This window comes from Molossus molossus, unplaced genomic scaffold, assembly GCF_014108415.1.
Source record: "Molossus molossus isolate mMolMol1 unplaced genomic scaffold, mMolMol1.p scaffold_m16_p_7, whole genome shotgun sequence".
Classification (NCBI taxonomy): Eukaryota; Metazoa; Chordata; class Mammalia; order Chiroptera; family Molossidae; genus Molossus; species Molossus molossus.
In genome coordinates, this window is record NW_023425401.1 from 94242495 (window position 1) to 94260819 (window position 18325).

The 18325-nt window shown below is 41.5% G+C and overlaps 1 protein-coding gene across 1 annotated transcript in view; it reads left to right on the forward strand.

Annotated features, from left to right (window-relative positions):
- The first annotated feature begins 201 nt into the window (after positions 1-201).
- Positions 202-18325, forward strand: part of MKLN1 (muskelin 1) — a 208495-nt gene continuing 190371 nt past the window's right edge. The window contains exon 1 of the mRNA XM_036246258.1: positions 202-224. Coding sequence (XP_036102151.1) covers positions 217-224 — 8 coding nt within the window. The 5' untranslated portion in view covers positions 202-216. The remainder of the gene's footprint in view (positions 225-18325) is intronic.

Sequence of the window (18325 nt, forward strand, 5' to 3'; positions counted from 1 at the left end):
AGGGGGGAGGAGAGGGAAGCCCCAGATACCCTACTGCTGTAACTGTGGCCCTATGCCTGCAATCAGACTACTGTCTCCTCTTGCAGAACAGGAGGAAGGAGAGGACAGAGAAGGTGAGTCCCTCTCCTAGATGCTCTTTCACTGGAGGAAGCTCCCTGATGGAGCCGCAGAGATGCAAGTAGCGGAGAAGACAGGATCACACCAAACCTGAGCAGAATGCCTTGGTGAGTAAGAATACGTCACAGTTCCTTGCAAATAAAGACCCTTAGAGGAAGCTGCTCATTTTGAGATTTTTTGAGTAAGATTTTAACCCGGAAAGAAATCGCAGAATTATTAAAGCGATTTGTGTTTTATTGCGAGGTTATAATTGTTGGTATAAATGAAGTGCTTTGCAGATGTTATAAGATATTGTGGGCAGGGGAAGCTATCCATTTACATTCCCGGAGCTTTACTTTATTAAGTGTCTGAGTGGTTATTTTTTCAAAGTCTTCTTCCCTTCTCTTCTGAGTGCTCTTCTAGGTTAGGTACACTAACGTTCTATTCAAGAAGAAGAATAAGGGTAGAGATGAACTTCCTAATGCTCTAGAGGAGACACAACCTAGTGACTCGCTTTCTGGAGCACTGATTTGTAAAAGATCTATGCGGTGCCTTTGGTGAAACAGTTCTTTTCTCTCTGTTTAGCTTCCAGAACTGCAACAGTCTGACCTTTCGGTGCTATTAAAGACCAAACCCTGAGGGAAGATGTGGGGGTCACTGGGGAGCCAGTTACAGTGGATAGCAATGATTCTTTTTGCAGACTTCCTGCGCTCTGGTTTTGGTGTGACACATTTTCTTCGCCCCTTCGAACTTTCCTTTTGGCTGCTTATTTGTCTATCTATCTATTTATTTTAATTCTCCACCAAAGATATGTTTCATTTTTAGAGAGACAGGAAGGGAGAAATAGAGACACCCCCCCCCCCACACACACACACACAGAGGAAGAGAGAAATATTGATGTGAGAGAGAAACATCGATGGGTTGCCCCCTGTATGTGCCCCAACTGGGGATTGAACCCAAAACCTAGGCATGTGCCCTGACCAGGAATCAAACCTACAACCTTTTGGTGTATGGGATGATGCTCCAACCAGCTGAGCCACTGGCCAGTTGGCTGCTCTTTGATATGCATGACCCCTGTTAGATTCACATGACTATGACCACCATGTCATCCTGTGCCACCCACCTTCTTACCCCTGGAAAGTGGGCCTTCCAGAGAGTGTCCCCTCAGGGTAACTCACGGTTCCCTTTCAGCACTCCAATCACAGTTTGTGATGCTGAACAGAGATGATTTGTCCATGGTTCCCCTCTCGGCAAAAATTCTAGTACATACAGAAAAAGAATCAGAATAGTATAGTGAACATCCAGTATCTGTCACCTAGACCAAACAATTGCAAAAATTTGCCATATATTCTTTATTTTCTCTTTTTCTTCATATATATATTATTATATATGTCACCCCAAATACTTCAGCATTCATCCATAAACAATAAACACATCTTTATTAGGTAAATACAATTTTGTTGTCACGTTGAACAAGATTCACATAATTTTTCAATAGCATTTAATACCTATCCACATTCATATATTCCCTATTGTAAAATTTACCTTTTTTTTTTTTTTTTCTTAGAGAGAGAGGAGAGGAAAGGAAGAGAGAGAGAAAAACATCAATGTGAGTGAAACATCAACTGGCTGCTTCCTGAACGCCCCGGGGATGGAGCCCACAGTGTATCATTCAGTGGGTTAAGTACATTCACAGTGTTGTACAATTACCACCACGATTTCCAGAACATTTTCATTATCCCATACAAACTCTATACCCTTTAGGAATAACTCTCCAGTAACCCCCAAACAATCTTTTAAAGATGGTTAATTCAATAAGATCCACATATTTCTTCTGCTTGTTGTGGTTTTAAAAAAACAAAACTCCTAAACGAGGATGTGTTTCCACCGCTCTTTAGAGTGGAAGGGAAAGAGAAACATCGATGTGAGAGACACAACCCACTGGGGCCAGGGATCAAACCTGCAACCCCGGTACATGCCCTTGACCTGGAATTGAACCTTTGACCCTTTGGTCCATGGGCTGACACTCTAACCGCTGAGCCAGACCAGCCAGGGCTGCTTACTGTGTTTCTTAAGGGTCCTAATCTGGAACTGCCTCCTCTCATCACACTCATATACATTTTATTTTTGTGACACTGACTTGTTGACAATTCTGGCCAATTATTCTGTAAAATATCCCACCTTCTGGATTTGTTTTCTCATGGTGTTGTTAAATGTGTTCTTCTGTCCTCTGTATTTCTTGTAATCTCAAGAAAGGCGTGATAAGAATCAGGTTAAACATTTTTGATAAGAATTCTTCTCAGGTGATAACTGTGTACTTCCTATTGCATCGTATCCATACGAAATGTGCAGTTGTCCCACTAATGATGAGGCTAATATTAGTCAGTGGGTTAAGGTGATGGCAACCTCTTAAAAAATTGTTTTTTTAAAATGGATTATTGACTACTTGCATCATTTTAAAATGGTTATCTCTACTTTGAATGTTCAGATAAAGGGACTGTGAGATGTTGCCTGGCACCTAGGGGACAGCTTTTATCCTGTATAAAGAATAAGAGGATTAAGACTGAGGTTTTATGCTCTTTATGCAGTAGACGCAAGAGTTCAAGTTTATTGCTAAGGATGGTCAGTCGAGGCAGAAATTTTTGGAATGTGAAGTCTAGCAGAGACTACTTTTTCTCTGAGTCCAAAAGAAGGTACTCTGAAATTTGTTATTTGCCAGAATTTAACCATGGATAAATAGATCTTTTTGCTAACACTTGTTAAAGACAATCAAAACACTTTGGGAATTCAGATACAGAAGAATCTTTTATGGCAGTTTACAGTAACTCCCTGTCCACTTCCACTACCCTGCCCCATGCCAAAAAAATAAGCCAAACCAACCCCTCCCCCAAAAAAACACTGTAGACTGTATAATAAAAAATTAAGGAAGGGCATTTTCTTCGGATGCAGAATAGACAGAGCTTCGGATGTTTCTTGAGTACTGTTTAAATTTTAGAGAAAGGAAAAAATGCATCTGTTCTCTTCCTTCGATGTTTACCTCCTGTCTTTTAGTTAATATAAACTAAATAACTGATCCATTAAAAATATAAGCAACTAAGTTAAAGGATTTTGCTATTTAAAGTAAGAATCTGAGTTTCTGAGGAAAATTAGTTATTTTTAATATCCATGCAAACACTTTTATTTACAGCAATTAAATATCCAAGTCAGTTAAACTCTGCTCAAGGTTACCCTGTAGTTTTAGATACCCAGAGAGGGATTTTTGTTATTATCGCTGTGTGTGTGTGTGTGTGTGTGTGTTATTTTGTTTTTCAGCTAACATAAAAATAGGGGAGTTGTGAATTTTCTGCATTGCAGGACAGAATTTAACCATAGGATATTGGACTAACAATTTTCATTTTACTATTGGAATTAGTAATATACTTTTTCTTAATTTATTCTGTAATTTTTAAGATTCTGGCTTCTGTGATACCAGTTGGGTAGGGGAGGTGGTGAAGGTTCCTTTGAGAAAATAGTTCTTCAACCGTAGTGAGGCTGGAAGACCGACCAACACTTTTCCATCTCCTTCACTTGGGGATGACTTTATTTGGTGAAGACCCCACCAATACTTTATAAAACTAAACGGTGTAAAGGGTTAGCCACCCTTTCTCTTTCCTCTTTTTATTTTCCTCTTCTTCTTCTCCCTTCCTTTCCTCTTCTTCTGCTTCTCTCCTTGTCCCTCTCCCTCCGTTCTTTGTACGGGAGTTTTTAAAAAAATCAAATCACAACAAAGCTGGCTTGGCTTCTTTCTGAGTCTCCCAGATTATCAAATGTCTTTCTCTCACTCTGGCCAGTCCTGTCTTTTCTTCCCTTCATTTGTCACTCATCCTAGACTGCCATTCTTCAACGACTCCCCCTATTCTAATCAAACTTTACGTTCCCAGAGGATTCCCTGCCTTACATCAGCCCACGGTGTATCGCTGAATACTCAATAGACTCAAAGGAGGGGGAGAATGAATCCAGAGGAGGAGGTCTGTGCTGGAATCTGTGTTCTGAACTCTCTCTGCCCAACTCCCACTTGTTTTAACTGCCAGCTCCAGTTTCCTGTCTGGATTCTCTAGGCTCTTGGTGTTCTATAAAGGACAATAATGGAATTACTTGAAACATGCCCAGTACTTCAAAAAAAAGCCTAGAAGAATGTATATGTACTCACAACAAGCCTGAACAGGTTGACTAAAGAATGGAAAGCTTCTTTCCTTTTTTGGAGGAGTGGGGGGCTGGAATATGGGGGAGATTAGGCTACACTGACTCATTGTGAAGACTGTATCTTCACACTAGGAAGATGTTCTGGTTGCTGTGTGAGTTTTCTATATGGTAGAGAGAGTATACTGGACACAATATGGGTATAGTGGTGAGGCCAATCAGAATTTAGTTTCTAGCTTAAGACTTTGACTATTTACTTAATATCAGTTTACTCATTTGTAAAATGGGGCTAGTAATTTCTATTTTTCAGACTACTTGAGGATTTTTAGATAATACGTGTATAGCACCCATTAATACAATACCTGGTAAGTAATAAATACTTAATATGTTTTCTTTATAAATGTGATTTATTGCCTGGCTGGCGTGGCTCACTGGTTGAGTATCGACCTATGCACCAAGAGGTCGCCAGTTCGATTCCAGGTCAGGGCACATGCCCAGGTTGTGGGCCAAACCCCCAGTGGGGGGGCATGCAGGAGGCGGCCAATCGATGTTTTCTCTCATCAATGTTTCTATCTCTCTCTCCCTCTCCCTTCCTCTCTCTCTAAACATAAATAAAGAATAAAATAAATGTGATTGATTAGGTAGATAAAAGTCTTTCAAAGAATAAAGCTCTTGGGGGTCAAATGAATCTGATCATTGAGAGAAGAGGTTGAGAAGCACTAACAGCCCAGCAACACCAGCCCCCCTTGGGAACTCCTGCCAACCGGAGGGCTCTGACTATGGAATATAAAAGGACATTGCACATCTTTGTGTTGATGAATGAATCCTAACTTGAGGAGGATACTCAGTTCGCTAGCATGTCTTAACCACATATCCTTACGCCAACCTGCTCCTCTGTTAGATTTCTATGTGATTTTGACATAGCCCTGGTGATGAGCTGTAAGAAGTACGAGGTCCGCTCCTAGCTACCGTACTGTTTATGGAAACTTGGGATTTTAGGTGGGAAGTAAAAGGATGGAATGATGTGGGAAATGGGATAGAAGATGAAGTTTGTGGAAGAGATGAAGAAAGTTAAAGGATCATCATGGCTTAGTTTTCACCCCTTGAAAATGGGGCAACGGAATTTACTTACTGAAGAGAAAAGTACTGTCCCAAGTCCGCTTCTTCCAACTCAGCCCCACAGGGATTTTACTGAAAAATGAGACTCTCTCCTAAATCTTTTCATTCTTCCTCCCCCTAGGCCCCGACTATCTCCCAGATCACCCCTTTCTCTAGGCACTCCCAAGACAGGGAGGTCAGCTGCCCCCTTTTCATTCATGGATTCAGATTTACAACTAAGAGCACTTTCAAGAGCCCCTGCCCGTGCTCCTGCTAAATTTCATTTGAGGAGCTTCTTCAGAGAGATGACCGGTAGAATCCAACTTTAAAGTGTGGTGTTTCTGTTGGACGGGCCAAATGAATTCGGAATATTCTGTTTGGGGTTGAATTTATCCCATGTTATTTTAACGGCTGTAACAAGTTGTTTTTAAATGTTTTCAATCAGCACGTCTTTATTTACTGTCCTTAACACCCAGAGGCTACTTGAAGAATGATTTAATTTTCAAAGTCTAGTAAGTAAACAAAAGTTTCCCAATAACATCTTCAGGCAAGCACCCAAAGACCTCATTTTTGCCACAGTGCCTGCTGGCTCCCCCATAATAGTTCATTAGTACTGTGCTGAACAAATCTTGTATAATCATTTCTAAAATATATCTCCAAACACCAAGTTACTTACGAATTTATTTTTTCTTCTTCTTAATCACCGTGTTTAGAAAAATAACAACAGTCTTTTTGTTGTTGTTAATCCTCACCCAAGGATACTTTTTCATTGATCTTTTCAGAGAGAGTGGAAGGAAGGGAGGGAGGGAGGGAGAGAGAGAGAGAGAGAGAGAGAGAGAGAGAGAGAAATCAATTCAAGAGAGACACATCGGTTGGTTGCCTCCCACACAGGGTTGGGGATTGAACCTGAAACCCAAGCATGTGCCCTTGATCCAAATCAAATCTGTGACCTTTCGGTCTTTGGGCTGATGCTCTAACTGCTGAGCTAAACCAGCCAGGGCAACAAGATAGGTTTTAAATGTGTTATTATCTGACTAGACCCTAAGCATATTAAATCAAGGCCATGTTGGGGGGTACATAAGATACTAGTTGGAAGATGGTTATTCACTGTTCTCCAGAGAGTGTGAAAATGTCCAGAAGGCACTGGTTAGATAAGCAGAGGCTGGCAGGCATGACTTCAGCTCTGTAGGAATTTCTAAGGCTTTAAAATTAACTCCAGAATTCCATTAAATGCAATATTCGCCGATATTGGGTGTGTTCTCTAATACCTTCTTTTATCTTAATCCTCTGAGGTTCCGGAAATTTACCCACAGTGTTTCTTCCTACCTGAAAGTTGAGAAGTAGGGTTGTATTTTAATCAAACTAGGATAATTGTTATAACATGTGACTTTAAAATCTCAATGATTTGACCCAACAAAATGTATTGTTGTTGTCACAGTCCAAAGTGGATTGGTAGGGGTAGAAGTGCGTGGAATGTGGTGGTCAATCCCCTAAGTAATTCAGGGACATAGACTCCTTCCAACTTAGACTCTGTGTTCCTCTAGGTACTCAGAATCCTCACCATTCAGCCAGTGGGTGGAGAAAGAGCATACTGAACACTGCACAGGAGGCTTTTTATGGGCCAAGACCTAGAATTGGCACCCATCACTTCCATCCACATCCTAGCGGCCAAAACTCAGTCACATGGCTCCGTCTAACTTCAAGAGAGCTAGCTGTATGCCCAGCTCACAGGGAAAACAGATAGTTCCTTGAGGCAGGCCAACAGTTCTTCTGCTCTTGTGTGTTATCAAAGGTGTGCAAAAAAAATGCCCTGTCCTATTTCTCAGGTCACTTACTGCCTAGCGCTACCACAAATGTCTTGGTCAGTTTCTGGAGAAAACCCATCTGTCAACATCAGCATCCACCTCATTACCACCACGAATCAGTGTACACTGTAAATTTACTTCATTATATTTAGGACTTTCCAGAGGTTCAAGATACCTGGGCCAAGGCCTGTGCAGAGGTTCTGATCAGAAGTTGCCCATGCACTTGCCTATGGCCCGTCTCATCAAATGGTTCCCCCTTCTCATAGGTCCCTCAATCAATGTATTTGTCACGGTTGTCACAACTTCGTAACTGTGTGCACTCTTGCTTCCTGCTTCTCTCATTAACCAATTTACAAAGGCTGTTTGATAGTGCAACCATTTTAGAGACATCCATTTGTTCTCATTTACTCATCGGCGACCATTCCCACTGAGACTTTAGCTTCCTCCAATAATGTTTGTTCATCCTCTTATACAAAGGGGATGATGAAACAGTGATGATGGTAAAGTCCTGATGTGCACTCTGCTGTCTTTCGAGTTGTGGTGGTAAGTTTTTAGTGCCCCATCCATACTTTCCTCTTATAAGCCAAGCTATATATTTATTATATGGCTCACGTGATTAAGGATGCAGTTCTCATTTGTGTACTTATTCATTCCTTTATCCATTCATTCCTTCTGAATTATTAATCGAGTATCTACTATGTGCCCGACAGGATGCTAGATGCTGGAATCAGAGCAAAGAACAATACATATAAGGTTCCTACCCTTATGGAGGTTTATGGGAGAGACATACTCTAAACAAATAAAAATGCAAAATATTAACTACAATTGTAGCATTTATAAGGGAAGCTTATTTTCTTTTTTAGTACTTTAAATGACCTTGAATAACCAATAGTTCTGTTTTTTAAACCAAGGTCTGTGTTCCTTTGTAAAAACCAGCTTCTATTCTTTAGGGTAATCATTCATTCATTTTTTTATTTACTGATAATATTAATTAATTCATTAAATATCACTGTAGAACAACTATTTACCAGGCACTATGCTAAGCTTTCCAAATACAAAAATGAAAAGACAAGATTCCTGCCTCAAGGGTCATAGTCCACTTAATACACTGGCGCGCAAACCACACAGTACATTATGATAATTGTCATAATGGAGAAACGTGAAAAGTGCAGTGAGCGATAGGAAAGAAGGACCTAAATCTGCCTACGTAGGTCAGGGAAGACTTTGCAAAGGAGGTAGCACTTGGATTTGAAGGGTGAATAAGCCTTTGCTAAGTAGACAAGTCAAGGAATAGTGTGTGATGGCTGGTTGATCATCAAAGACTTGTGCTTTCTCATTCCATAGTATGAAAATGTTCTGAGAAGTATCGTTACTAATTTCCAAGTCCCTATACATCTAGCCAGGTGACCAGTTCTCCTTAATGGGACATGTATCAGAAGTGACGTGCACCATTTCTGGGTTGGGTTAAGAGGTAGGTGAGCCTTTTCTTCTTTCTTTGTCCCAGCTGTTAGCTCTGGAAGTAAAGGACTGAAGCTTAGAGGATGGCACAGCTGCAAAAGAGAAGGACTCTGGGTGGAAGGCTGCTTGCTACATTGAACTATTACATGACTAAGAAATTACCTCTATTGATACTACACAGCTCACTTGTTACAGCAGCAAGCTCTACTTTAATTAATACAAGGCAGTCCAAGCAAAATGAACAGTATGTGACCTGCTTACCAGCAAGTCTAGCACAGAGTACACGCTTAATAAATGTTGGATAGAGCAGTAAGAGCATTATGGGGGAGCACAAATAGTCCAGTATTGCCAGAGTAGAAAATACATCATCTGTAGGCACAAAGGGCTGGTGGCTGGATAGGCATGGTGGGTCACAAAGAACCTTGAATGCCATGTTAAAGAATTTAGGTTTAATTTTTTGGAAGGAGGGAAGCCAGTGAAAAATACCGAAATGGTGAAGGCACGATCACTGGAATCACAGGATCTCTGAGAAACTCAACACCCAAGAGCCTGCTTTAATTTTCTTTAAATGTAAGATCCAAAGACGAAAGATAGGATTTCAGAAGCAGAAAACATCATAGTCTAGTCAAACCTCATTTAACAAATGAGAAAAGTGAGGCCCAGAGAAGCTAAACACCTTTGCCAAGGTCACCCAGCTCAAATCTGGCACAGCTGGCGACTAGAAGGCTAGTCTCTTGCTTGCCAGCCCTGTGGCACTGCCACCGTACCGCACTGCTTCGGAGCAGTGGAGACCAGCTGGTATGCCTGTGTTTTCAGTCCTCTAATGAAGACATTGGGGATTTGGAGGCAGGGTGTTTTCCATGGAAGGCTGTCTTCTCTGTAATTCCTCATCTGGCTTAAGAACCACTACTTTGGAATAGGTCCATTTTTCAGCATCGGATTTCCCTGGAGGATGATTGGGAATGTGCTTAGTGACCTGTGGGGTGCCCTTGCACTTTCTGAGCTTTTGTTGGGAAGATGAGAAGAAAGTAGCAGTGGTTTGAACTCCTGGAAATGCTGCCTGGTCCCTTGGCATCTGGGGAGTTGTTGGCTCTCTCAGTCACTGTGGTTCAGCCCTCCAGCTGATTGTCCCTTAAGGGTCAGATCAAAACATCTTCTTCAGCTAGTCTATTTAAAGGGTCAGCCCCTATAGTTGGCATTTCAATATCATTTTCTGTTCATCATTTCACTACTTCTGGTTTTCATAGATTGTTAAGCTGATTCATTATTCATTATAGTTATTATTTTACTCCATGTGCTTTCCATGATGATATGACATACATTTTTTTTTTTTTAATAGCAAGTGGGAGCAAAGGACAACTATGCGGAAGTCAGTCTCAGGAAAACATGACATGTGGTCTAACTTAAGAAGGTCAGGATATCATTGGATTATTTTACAACCAGGGAAGCCAGAGCACAAGTTGGGGAGCAGGGGAGGTCAATTGTCCAAAAGTCTCCAACAAATCTGAGGGAAGATATAGTTCTTGATGTTTTTGGTTTAAAGTTTTATACTCACCCTGTTCCTTGTCCTTTGGTCGTATCCCCTTTGCCTCCCTTGCGTGTTGCTCAATTGATAGCTCAGTTGGTTAGGACGGAGTATATTAACAAAGATGAGCTTGCTACCTCAGTTCCAAAGGAGTGTCTTGGTGGCACCCAGAGACAATGTTTGATCCATAAAGTACTTGGGCATTGGAGTCAGAGAGACATCTGCCACTCACTCATTGTGAGACCCCTGGCAAGTTTCTTAACCTCTCTGACCACCAGTTTCCTTTTATGTGAAATAGGAAAATACTGTAAAGTACTGAGGTTGTTGTGGAGATTAAATAAACAAACATGTGTAAAGCTCCTGTCTTCATGCTGGGCACATGGCTCTTAACGGGCTTTTCAGGCCCCTGAGAAGCTCCCATAAATAGCATTCTTTTTTTTTTTTTATGTTTTTATTGATTTTTTAGAGAGAGAGACGAAGGGAGAGAGAGAGAGAGAAACATTGATGTGAGAGAGAAACATCAATTAACTGCCTCCTGCACGCCCCTTCTGGGGATCGAGCCTGCAACCCCAAGCTTGTGCCCTGACTAGGAATCGAACCAGGACCTCTAAGTCCATGGGATGACGCTCAATCCGAGCCACACTGGCCAGGCTATAGCATTCTTTTTTTTAAAGTTTATTTATTTATTTTTGTTAATCCTCACCTGAGGATATTTTTTTTCCATTGATCTTTATGATGTTTTTTCTTTATTGATTTTTAGAGAGAGAGGAAGGGAGAGGGAGAGAGAGATAGAAACATTGATGAGAGAACATCGATTGGCCACCTCCTGCATGCCTCCCACTAGGGATCGGGCCCACAACCTAGGCATGTGCCCCGACAAGGAATCAAACCAGAGACCTCTGGGTGCTTGAGTCGATGCTCAACCACTGAGCCACAGCAGCCAGGCTACATTGATCTTTAGAGAGAGTAGAAGGGCCCTGGCCAGTTTGGCTCAGCGGTTAGAGCGTCGGCCTGCGGTCCGGAGAGACCTGGGTTCGGTTCCCGCTAAGGGCACGTACTTCGGTTGCAGTTTGTCCCCGGCCCTGATTGGTCGTGCGGGTGGCAGCCACTCGATGTGTCCCTTCACGTCGATGTTTCTCTCTCTCTCTCCCTTCCTCTCTCTCCCTCCCACTCTATCTGTACAAAAAATGGAAAAATATCCTCGGGTGAGGATTAAAAAAAAAAAAAAAAAAGAGAGAGTAGAAGGGAGGAAGAGAGAGAGAGAGAGAGAAGAAGAGAGAGAGAGAGAACACATTGATGTGAGAGAGACACATTGATTGGTTGCCTTCCACACCTATCCTGACTGGGGCTGGGGATTAACCTGCAACCAGGTACATGCCCTTGACTGGGAATTGGACCTGTGACCCTTTGGTGCACAGGCTGACACTCCAACCACCAAGCCACACCAACCAGGGCAAAAAATTCCATTTTGGGATCCAGATCAAGATGAGAAATGAGACAGAAGAGTGGATAAAGGGAGACCAGCATATTACCTTGATTGCTGCTTCCTGTGAGATAGAATGGAATACTAAATACTAAGTGAATCTCAGCTTTAGGTAGACTTATTCACCCAGTCACAAGTAACATTTGACCAGGCAGGCCTTCTCATTCTAGGGATGAGGGTTGGAGTAGGAAGGGACCCTGCCCCTCCCTGTAGGCAGGTAGATACCGAAGGGGAAGAAAGGAGGAACTACACTGAGCGTGTCCTGTGTAGGCTTCACAATTCCCCAATTGGATTGCGCCCTTCCTCTAGGGAGGAGAAACAAGAAACTAGACAGCGGGCCAGAAGTGTCCAGACTCCAAGGGAAGGAAACCTCAGAAGCACTTCTCCTAGTATTTCCCTTCTCTTGCCCTCCTCCTGTCATCTTGTTTGTATCACTTCTCAACTGCTCTGCTCATGAAGGACACAGGTAGCCAACCGTGTGCCACTGTGGGTGGCCTCAGAGTACAAAAGGGTGGGGGGACAGTGTGGCACAGGGTGGGAGAGGTTAGGTTGAGTTGTTGGTAGAGAAAGAGGGGTGGGCACCCGAATCCAGAAAGAGAAACCTAAGTTCAGAATCAGGGGTTAGGGGTCTGAAAGGAGAATCTGTTCCAGACAGGAGGGCACTGCAGACACACAATCAGAATTCCCAGGCGTGGGGCAACCTCCAGTGGCTCTGTCCCAAGGGGACAGGTGGGCGGCAGGGTTCCAGCAGCACTTGGATCTGACCTATGAGTCCTGGCACTTTGTCTGCTGGAGAGGGCTCTCAATACTAGCATTGGGTTATATGCCCAGTTTTTAATCTTTAAAATATAAGCATATTTTGTGATTATAAAAATAATACATGCTCACTTTGGAAAATTCAGAAATAAGAGAAAATAAAGAAAAAACAAAACAAAACAAAAATAACCCATACTCTCACCACAAAGAAAAATTCATGTTAACTTGGACTGTCTTTTATTCAGTCTTTCTTCGATGCATATCACACAGATAAAGTGATTCTATCTATACATGTTACATTTACATGCTGACTTTTTACTTAGTAGTAGATGTATTAGAATCATTTCCCCATGTTATTAAAAGTTCTGAGTAATTAAACATCATTTTAAATGACATTTCCCCAGGTTCAAGCACATTTGGGATCAATCTCATGAATTTTCAATTTACGAAAATCCAGAGGGCCTGGAGAGATCTTCTAAGTATTTACCTTCCTTGGGGTTGGTGAACAGGGCATTCGCGAAGGCCAGGGCGCTCCGGGGCCTATGCATGGTAACTACTGCTCGGGACTTGATCTTCTGAGAGTTCTCACATTTCTAACAATTGATGACATGAGTGATTAAAAGATGCCACCCTGCAAAATGCAGTAATTCAAAGCATGGGCCTTTCTTATGTATGACATCAGTGTTACATGTTGAAATGAACCACTGTCTTAGTTTGCTACAGCTGCCATAACAAAATACCACAGACTGGGTAGCTTAAACAAAACATTTATTTTCTCACAATGCTGTAGGCTTTCCCATATTTTAATTGGGTTGGCTTTTCATTATTGAGTTGTATTAGGTTTTTATATATTTTGAATATGGTTCTGGTCAAACATACTTTGGGCAAAGGTTTTCTCTCATTCTGTGGGTTGTCTTTTTACTTTCTTGATGGTGTTCTGTGAGTACAAAAGTTTTTAATTTTGAAGTCCAGTTTGTTTATTTTTCTTCTTTTGTCACTTCTGCTTTTGGTGACATATCTAAGAAACCACTGACAAATTCAGGTCATAAAGATTTACTCCTGTGTTTTCTCCTAGGAGTTTTATAGTTCTTACTTACATTTAGGTCTATGATCTATTTTGAATTAATTTATTTGTATGGTATGCGGCTTAGTCCAATTTATTCTGTTGAATGTGGAGATCAAGTTGTTCCAGCACCGTTTATTGAAAATAACTATCTTTCCCTATTGAATTGTCTTAACACCTTTGTCAAAAACAAACAAATAAACAAAAAACCAATTGACCACAAATGTGAGGGTTTATTTGCGGATACTCAAGTCTATTCAACTGATTTATATATGTATACTATGCCAATGTCTTCGTCCTGTAGGTTCGCTGTAGATTTAGAAATCAGAAAATGTGTGTCTTCCAGTGTTGTTTATCCTCTTCAAGAGTGTTTTGTTTATTCTGGGTTACATTTCCATATGAATTACAGAATCAGCTTGCCAATTTCTAAAAAAAAAAAAAGCTGGGATAGGGATTACATTGAATTTCATTTTAATTTTCAGACTGTTCTTTGCTAGTGTATAGAAATGCAATTGGGTTTTGTATATTGATCTTGTATCCTACCGCATCTCTAAACTTGTTCCCTCTTTTATGTGTAATCATGGTGCTTTACTGTTTATGCTGCTCAAGGCATTGTATTAACTACTATAGAAACCACAGAGACAAACAAGATATGGTCCCTGTCCTGAATAAGCTTATAGCCTAATTCAAGGTATAAGACATAAATCTATTGAGTAAATAATAGCCCATTACAGCAATGTAAAGGGAAGTGCAAAATTGTCCAGTGAACTTACAGAAAATTAGAGCTCTAGCAAAATTCAGAAGATGGAGAGACATTTAAGGTTGGAGAGTGGAGGAAAATAGAATAGGAAGCATCTGAAAGCTCACTCTGTCCCTCCCTTTCTTCCTGCTTCCTCCCTTTCCTCCTTTAATCATCTTGCTTCTTTTTCTCCCATCCCAACTTCTTTGAAAACATTAATAAAACATAACCATGATTGTTAGTGGCATTGTTAGACCTCCATCCTTGAGTTTGGCTGAGAAAGAATTCAGAGCCAAGAAGTGAAAGAGAACGTTTATGTAGAAAGTCACAGAGGTAGAAGAAGTGGGCCAGCTGGGCTGTGTGGACTCAGGAAACAAGTTACAGAGGCAAAAGAAGGGCCCCTGGAGCTTAGGAGAAAGAAAGCAAAGATGCTTTCCTGAAAGAAGGGATCTGAAGGTGTGGGTATGCTCTAGAGAGAGCACCCACTGGGCCCTTCATCTTAGGTTTTTTATCTGTTTTCCCAAAGTGGGGATTTTAGGGGAAGTCTCTGGGGATCTCAATAGAATATTTATCAGCTTTCCAGGTGTTTTTTTCGGGTCCTGGTCTCTACTGGTTGGTCATTAGTCATTGAATCTGGTCCTGATGTCACCTCTGGGGTTGCTTCATCTAGTTTTGCTGCTTTTAGTTCTCAGTTATCTCAAACCAGAGATAACTGAGGCCTAGATGTTATCTTTAGTTTGACCAGAACTCTGTCTCTATTGTCAACAGACCCGAGGCTTTGTTCCTAAGATTACAGCTCAGAACCTCATTGTCCTGAGGACTTAATGCCTAAGGGAGTGGATGTGCAAGGGAGAAGGAAGCTGGTGAGTCAGGGTACTGGAGGGAGCCAGTTTGAATCAGCTATCCGTCTCAGTTTCCCCATTCCATTTGCCAAGGAATTTTCCTAACTTCTTACTACTCTGCCTCATGTTTAGTTATCCTCATTTCTCACACCTGGCTGACCATCAGACTCTCTGGACAAGCCTATTAAAAATATAGATCCCTGGGTTTCACCCCAGAACGATTGTATCATATTCTCAGAGGCTGGGGCACGGACAAGGGCATTAAACTTTTTATTAGGTGATTCTGATTTTCAGCTATGTTTGGGATTCTCTGATGATTATAATAATGGTATCCAAATGTGGACGGATCTCTAGCTTCATTCCATTGCACTTCTGACTGTGTCAAGAATGCTCACAGACCCAGGAGGTCTGAGTAGGAGAGTGTGTGTGAATCTGTGTAACAACTCCTCCACTAGTGAAAAACATCTCAAAGTGCATACGTTACTAAGAGGGCTGAATAGTGTCATCTGTGTTTATGGGACTGGCTTAGCCCTATAAACAAATTTTATTTTCAGTGTTTTTGAATCCTAAGAATCTCAAAAGATCTCTCTGCTCTGGAAGATCTTCAGAATCACTGGTGGGACATATAGACACTATCCAGATTTTATAAATTATAGCCGCTTGCCATATTTGCTTAAGATTTCTTTAAAAATAGGTAAAATGTTTTAGTTACAAAAGAAGGCCCTCCATCCCACCTCTACCCAGAGGTAACCAATCTCTTAAAGATGGTGGGAATCCTTCTCACATGTTTTTATATTTTTACTACGCAATATATATGTTTTGGGTGTTTAAAGATGTATATATTATACATATTTGTCTGAAACTTATTTTTTCAACATCATTTTAATTTTTGTTGTTGTTGTTAATCCTCACCCAAGGATGTCATATCCACTGATTTTTAGAGAGAGTGGAAGGGAAGGAGGGGAGAGAGAGAGAGGAACAGAGAAAGATTGACGTGAGAGAGACATATCAATTGGTTGCCTCCTGCAAACCTCCCAAATGGGGCCAGGGATCGAACCTGCAAGCCAGGTATGTGCCCTTGACAGGGAATCGAACCTGAGACTCTTCAGTGCACAGGCCGATGCTCTAACCAGTGAGCCACACCAGCCAGGGCATAACATCATGTTTTTTGAGATTTATCCATGTGATACTTGTAAAGCTAGTCCTTTCTTTATGATATATTAATATTATACTATGTGGTACTACATTATAGTCCCATACTATAAATGTTCTAGAATATATTCTGTGGATGGATATTTATAGTTTTTTGCTATTTCAAGTCATCATATAATTAATGTCCTTGTATAAACCTCAGTGGGCACATGTGTGAGAGTTCTGCTTGAAGGAGTGTCTGTTAAAGCAGCAAGTCTGTTATATAATAAAGTAGGTTTTCCAAATGTGTAGGTTAAAAAGTTGACAAATTTGTCTGGCTGGTGTGGCTCAGTGACTGAGCATCGACCCATGCACCAAGAGGTCGCCGGTTCGATTCCTGGTCAGGGCACACGCCCAGGTTGTGGGCCAGGTCTCCAGTGGGGGGCATGCAGGAGGTGGCCAATCGATGTTCTCTCTCATCAATGTTTTTGTTTCTCTCTCCCTCTCACTTCGTCTCTCTGTGAAATCAATAAAAGAAAAAAATATTTTTTTTATTGACAAATTAGTTTACCTGTTTTTACTTATGTAAGCACATTTGTGTAATTATAATGTTTTGCAGTGATTTTAAATGTATACTGAATAGGTCTGGTAAATTTGTGCATCCATGTCACTGTAAGTGGCTGGGGTGTAGCTTAGCTCACATCGGAACACAGGCCAGCACGCGTGAAAACTACTGCAGAAAGTCACGCCACTCCACCACAACCAATTGCCACCACAGAACCAATTACTGAGCACGCAGTGCAGTGTGATCACGTGCTAATCATTGGACGAATATTGTTTAGGAGAAGTGACTCTTGGATTTAAACATGTAGACTATAGTTGCAGATATGTAATATTTATGTCAGTGAAATTACTAGTGTTTTTTTTCAACATATGACTTAGTCGCTAAAATGTGTTCAGAATAACAGTGAATTCATAACAAAAAATAACCTGATAATTGTAAGCAAATCTTGGTTAAAATTATTTTTAAATTAAGTGTTAATTTTCACATGTAACATACAGCCCAGAAATTTTGTCCATTAAATCTGAAGTCCGTTAAATCGAGGGTTTACTGTGTGCACATTCTCAGCTTCACAAAATTGCTCTCCACAGTAGCTGGACTGATTTTTTTATTTTTAATTCCTCACCCGAGGATATTTTTCTACTTATTATCAGATAGAGTGGGAGGGAGGGAGAGAGAGAGAGACAGAGAGAAACAGTGATGTGATAGAGCCACATCGACTGGTTGCTTCTCTCCCGACCCCACCAGGGCCAGGGACAACTGCAACCAAGGTATGTGCTCTTGACCGGAATCGAACCTGAGATTCATTGGTCCGTGGGCCGACGCTCTAACCTCCGAGCTAAACCGGCCAGGGCTAGCTGGACTGATTTTTACTCTCATCAATAATATATGAGAATTTCTCTTTCCCACATTCTAACCAATACCGTCAAGTTTTTTAAAAATAAAAATATACATATCTGGGCCCTATTTTCAGATTCGGTAGGGTAGCTCTGGAGTATGGTTTGAAAAGGCCACAGGTGACAGAAATACAAATACTGGGAGCTTTTGCTCCCTGTGTGCATATATGCACAATCTAAGATATTGGTATGTGAATTGGCAGTCAGAGCACTCTGTCGCTTTGTGGGTAACATCTGTGTTGGCTGCATCTAGATCCTCGAGGAGCGGGTAGAGATGTGCCACCGTCCAACATACCTCACAGATGCGTTGTGCATCAAACAGGGGTCTATGATTTACCAGCCCACTGAGTGGTACTTTTTCAAAAGACCCACCTTTACCAGCTAAGCTGATGGGGAAGGGGGTCGCTTTCTGGACTCTTACTAGGTGTACAACTGGGTGTCGGCTGGCAGGGCCTGCATACGCGCCATTGCTCATTGTCAGCGAGGTCTGCCAGCCTGCTGGGTGGTGTCACTGTGTGGAGCATTTGTGGCTTTTTCAAAGCCTGGAGGAATCTGAGAAGCAAGTGAGGGAATGATGCATGAAAACAAAAGGCAGTGGAAAGAGTGACCAGCCAGCAGGCTCCAGCAGGCTAGAACGCTCTGTCCTTGTTATTACTGCTTCGTGAAAATGCCGCCAGCTTCCTGGCAAGGTC